Consider the following 5,660-nt stretch of genomic DNA (forward strand, 5'->3'; position numbering starts at 1 on the left):
CCGCCGCCGCCGCCGCCGCCGCCATCCGCGCGGTCTCCAGCTCGCCTCCACCAGCCAACCACGCCCGCCGCTCGTCCACAGCGCACACAGCGGCCGACGGGCTCGGGGTGGCGACAGCGCGATGTCAACGAACTGCGGCGGAAGAGCGCCCCCCCCCTCCCCCCTCCGCTGCGCGCTGCGGTCGTTCCCATCCGACCCATGTGGCGCCACGCCCGCCCATCACAATGCCGTTCCAACGAGGCACGCGCGAACCTCCCCCGCCCATATCTGGACACCCTCCAGCCGCCCTGCGCCCGGCTGTCTCCTCCGTCCGTTCTGGCGCCCCCGTCGTCCCCCCGAGTCGCCTCGCCCTCGCCTCGCCTCGCCGTTTCACCGCGCTACATGTCGCGCCGTGCACGTGTGCCCACTCCTCCCGCGCACCGCTCCCCGCGATTGGTCTGATATATCCAACTTGAAGGGCCCCGGGAGCGGCGCGGCTGACATCATGTGCCTGCGCTCTGGCCGTCCGCCGTCTGGTGTCCGTCTTCTATCTCCCCCCTCTGGCGTCTGCATCACAAGGACCGCGTCGACGCCCGTCCGCACCGCCTGTCTCCCTCCAAATGCTCCCGGCCTCGTCAGATTCTCAGAGATGGCAGTCGCACGACGGCCCGTCGGTTGCAATGTTCTTGCTGGATGGGAGTCGAGCACCACGCCCGCACGCACCCTCTGCCTCGAGTCGCGCGCAGCCCTTCTCTCGCTCCCGCTCCGCTGGCTGGCCTTCACGGTGTGTACCTGACTGACCCCCGGCCTAGACTCGCCGTGCTATAAGAGGCATGGTCTGTCTGCCCCCTCCGGGCGTCGCTCCGTCGAAGCACGTCATAGTCGCACAGACAACGCAGCCCTGCTGCGGCTCGACCGTCGACGGTTCAGTAGTCAGAGCAGCCAGCCAACCCGCCCTACGCCCACCTCCGCCCGAATCAGCATCCGTGCACACCATGTGCGGCGAACCTGCCCGGCCGCACCTGCCCTTGGGCTTCACAAAGATCTTGTGCGTCCGTGCGCTTCTCCTTCCTCAGCGCCGCGACGTGGGCCCGCGCGGGCGAGTTGCGCTGACGGCTGGGCCGATGGCAGATCTCCGGGGTGCCTCCACGATCAGCCCCGCACGCGGCGCGGGTGCCACCCCTCGCGAGTGCGCGTCGCCTGCTGCCACTGCCAGCATCGCACCGCTGGTCATCTGTCCCCACCAACACGTCTCGTCGCCTCCACCCTCCCGGGCGCCTCGGGGCCCCGCGTGTCCCTCGTTGCGCCTGCGTCTCCGCCTGGCCCCGGTGCGCAGCCGCTGCGCCGTCGTCGCCCACCTGCCCCCCTGCGCGATGATCTCGTCACCCGAGCTGGTTCCCCCCGCCACGCGCGCCCCCATCGGCCGCGGTTCTCCTTCGAGGCGTGGTGGCGATTATCCATCTCATCAATCACACTGCTCGGCACACCGCCTATGCATTCTACTGCCCCGCCCGGCGGTGGTCAATCGCGGATGGCGGCCCCATACGGCGACCTTGCGAAGCGAGCTCAATGAAGTATGCTACTGACACACTGCAGCACTCGAGCTATGCGTGTATATATCGTAGGACACGGCCTCGAGCTGGTATTGCCCGTCGGTCGCTGATTTGGCATGACATGATAGTATATGCCTCGACACTCTGCGACTTCCAAGGCTCCGCTCCCGCGAAACAGTCCACCTGAGCTGTGCCGATCGAATGTTTGTTGCCAATTACTTGCACCTCGGATGATACACTAGTGATGGTGGACGATTGACATCGTCCGTAGCTGCCGACATAGTCCCAGTGCATGACTCGCTACCCGATCCCTATATTCCTATTCGCATTGGGGCAAGGGGAATTTGGGGGTGTAAATTTACAGTGTGTTAATTTACCGGAAGATTAGTGGTAATTTACAGGCGTGGCCAAAACATGGTGTAAATTATGGTCAATCTGGAATGAGCGCCCGTATTGATGTTAGATGAAAAGTCAATGATAAGCCCGCTTTAGCCTTCCTTACCAGAGGTATACTGCAGCACTCATCGACCCAGAGCTCTATTTGCCATGAAAGTTCTCGAAGCAAGAGGTCCCGAAAGCATTTCTCTTTTATGGCTATACTTCAACTTACAGAATAGGCTCCTGCTTATTCTCCCCTATAGGAGCACGTACAAACGGCGATGGGGCTGTAAATTACATAGCGAATTCGGAATTGACCAAATTGACTCGTTAATTAGCGTCGATTAGCGCGTCATCATTGGCGGTTAATTTGCAGTAATTTACATGGGTCAATTACAGTATAGAAGCTTGACCTTGCTAATTTACGGTAAATTACGGACCGATCCCAAATTGCCCTTGTCCTAATTCACATACGCGCAGGCAAATTGGGTGCGTGCCCATCATCGTGCCGCCTCCGCCCGAGAGGAAAGGGTCGAGACACGGCCTCGGGCAGCACGGAAATCCCAGCATGCGGAGCAGTGTGCCATCCAGCTCAAGTCTGTCGACACCGTTGGCATCCACGGCCGCCTCGTGTGCGTGATCACGACACCGCGGGCAGGCCGCAGCGAGCGCGATGACGCCGATGGCACCATTAGCAGCAAGATGCCCATCAGCCGCCCACCATACTCATCCTGCAATCGTCGTTGCGGCACCGCGACAGTGGACGCCGGGCCTGGTGAGCGGGCGGGGACATGCGACGTGTGGACGCCCGGGGAGGCGGTCCACGTCGCACGAGATCAAGCTGGTACTGAAGGCATCTGGGAGGCCCCCCCAGTAGGGACGAGCAACATCGCGCATGATGGGACGATCAGCGCGCGCAGCCGCACAGGGCAGCCAGCCTTCCGCGGCCGGACACACTGGCACCGCGGCTAGCAGGGACCCGCAGCTGACACAAGACAGACCGGTCGCTCGCCTGCCGCATCACGGACCTCAGTGGCGGACGGCTAGCAGTTACACTGTGGCGGGGAAGGGCATGGGGGACGCTGACAAGCCGCCGAGAGCCCATCCGCGAGGCAGCCCGCACTGCCCCAGACACTCGTCGCGCGCCGGGGGTGCGAACCATCGGGCAGCATGGAACGTCTAGGGCGTACCTAGCTGGCGCCACCCGCGGATTGCCATTGGGCTGATAGATGCCGGATTAATCTCCGAACTAGGTGCCCGCCAGAGACGGGAAGCGATAGACGGGGAAGCTCGATCATCACAGGGACGGCCTGAGTGACAAAGGGACGAGCGAGGACAAGTCCGGCGTTGTCATGGATGCGCGGCGGAGGGAAGACGCAAGGCGGGCTCGAGCGGCGCATGGCGCAAGCTTTCTTTGTTGTCTGTAAAAGTCGAGCCATATGCTGACATGTGTTCGCAACAGAGTTCCGAGCACAGGCATTAGACACAGACGGGGTGCAGGTGCATGTCGGGGATTCAGGAGACATGATTCTAATGCCCTCAGTAAGCCCTTCACTGGGGGCTGTCACACCTCACGAGACAATCAACGCTCGGACTTGGACGGTGGGAGTACGGGATGCTTGCAGCAACCCACGGTTAGGACAGAATTTGTGTTGGCGCACTTCATCATTCAGAGCGCTCAGGGCTCCTCAAGACTGCCGTCTGAGGCCGCCAAACGTAGTAGCTGCCGCATGGTGCATGTATGTAGGGCGCACGTCGTACGTCTCTTATTGTCTCGGCAAGCAGTTGCAGTTGGCGACGAACATTCGATCGATATTTGGCTCAGAGTCTCGGACTGCCCAGACAGTGTTCTCCTCCACCACCAACCATTGAGGTTTTACACCCGACGTGCGTGTCTGAAGTTATAAGAACCAGTCGAGTTGCAGGTAAGTAACCTTGACACTCTGTCGTCAGTGTGCCACTCAGCCAGTGCACATACATCGGCGCGTCACGACGGCCAGCACGCAGTTTAGCAACCCACGCAGTAGCGAAAGGGCTCGCCGACTATCGCTACTCAGTGCGAGAAACAAGACATTGTAATCGCTCCGACGTGAAGGGAAAGATGCCCTACGTAGGCTGCTCGGCCAATTTATGGGATGAGTACGCTGGGTTGCGTTCCAGTGTGACGGTGAGGACAACAAGGTCACTAGTGCCAGCCACCGCAGTTCGGAGCAAGTGCAATGAAATTCAATCAGTATGCGGTGTGGTGGCCACGAAGAGGCTCCCTGGAAGGCGAGAGTTGAGAACGTTGAGATCATGAGACCAAGGACTGGCTAGCAGGGGCGTTGGGAGCAAATCTTATGGTTAGGCCTCCGGTTTCTGACCCACATCAGTTCACAGCGGCTCGGACTTGGTAGCGACGTACCCAGCGCGTCTGCATTGGAATTTGGCACTGTGCACATGCCAGTGCCTGAGGAGGAGAATAAGGACCGCGAGTTGTTGCCACGTTGTTGGTCAAAGTCTTCGCAGTTCCGTCTGCTCTCTTGAACTTGAATTTTCTGATCTTTCTTGTCTTCGGCCTGTCTGCGGCCACCTGAGTCCCAGACGTCCAACATGTAATAGCCATACTGATCTGCAGTTGCGCTCGCCTTTGGATACTCTCATCGAGTCCTCAGAGGTGTTCCGCTAGGCCCTGGCCACAGGAACCGATGAAGGACGGCTTAGTGAGACTTGAGGATTGATGATTATTGGGTGCTGATATTTCGACTGTCTACAGTAGTCCAAGCACAGTGATGCGGCAAAAGGATGAGAGCCGAAAATTTCGAGATCAAAGAGAGCTGTAAATGTCGATACTTTGCCCAGCACAGAATCCGAGAATGTTGCCCTTCAAACTTTATTCCCAGACGTCTAAAACAAGCTAAAGGGTGAAGCCAACATATCTCACTACCAACATGTCTATGCTCTCAAACACCCTTCACTGCACGCGGAGCGACGCCCTTCAGCCGATCCTCCTGCAGCACCCGCATGAATACAATCGTGGAGGGGACCGTCGCGGCGTCAACCACACTGCGACATGTGGGCCCGATGCTGTCTCCAAGATAGGAATCACCGTCCACTGACGACGTTACTCCTCCGCTAGCAGCGCTGCACTGCGCAGACGACGCATCTCCCGCACGCGAGCTCAATTGTGGGTCTGATGCCCACAAAGTTGTTATGGCTACTCGGTAAGACGATCAACTCGTTCGTCCCGACGAGCCGAGTTACCGCGGTCCCACTGTATCAGCAGCTGGAGCCGAGAGTGTTGCTCAGCGGTACGTACGAGTTTATGATGCACGGCCCAATGCGCCTACGGAACTGGACGGCACCTCCCCTTTCCAGTTCGCCCACTAGGATAGCGTCGCTTTCCCGAGCGAACGTGTAATACGACATGGTTCTCCCTGTTCTCCTTCGAGTCTCGCTACCGATCATCCATCTCATCTGTGGCACGTCCTTGCGTCGTTCGCGTGCGCCGCTCGAGCTTGCCGTGTCTTCCCTCCGCCTTGTCCTCACCTGTCCTTTTGTTCTAGCGCTGTCCCCGCGACGATCGAGCGTTCAGCGTCCACCACTTCTCGATGCCGGCGGGCACCCAACTCGGACATTAACCCGGCATCTATCAGCCCAATGTCAATCCGCGGGAGGCGCCAGCTAGGTACGCCCCAAGACGTTCCATGCCGCCCGGTGGTTCGCACCCTCGGCGGCTTGTCAGCGCCCCCACGACGTTCCCCGCCATGG

General features: G+C 59.8%; 1 protein-coding gene across 1 annotated transcript; it reads left to right on the top strand.

Moving 5' to 3' along the window:
- Nucleotides 1–484: 484 nt before the first annotated feature.
- Nucleotides 485–1,552, top strand: FIBRA_08787 (uncharacterized protein; the record flags this gene model as incomplete). Its single annotated transcript, XM_012330408.1, has 3 exons — nucleotides 485–763; nucleotides 792–1,027; nucleotides 1,111–1,552. The coding sequence occupies 3 exons, from the start codon at nucleotides 485–487 to the stop codon at nucleotides 1,550–1,552; spliced, it is 957 nt and encodes a 318-aa protein (XP_012185798.1).
- Nucleotides 1,553–5,660: the final 4,108 nt, after the last annotated feature.

This window comes from Fibroporia radiculosa, assembly GCF_000313525.1.
Source record: "Fibroporia radiculosa TFFH 294 genomic supercontigs, scaffold2974, whole genome shotgun sequence".
NCBI classification, from domain to species: Eukaryota; Fungi; Basidiomycota; class Agaricomycetes; order Polyporales; family Fibroporiaceae; genus Fibroporia; species Fibroporia radiculosa.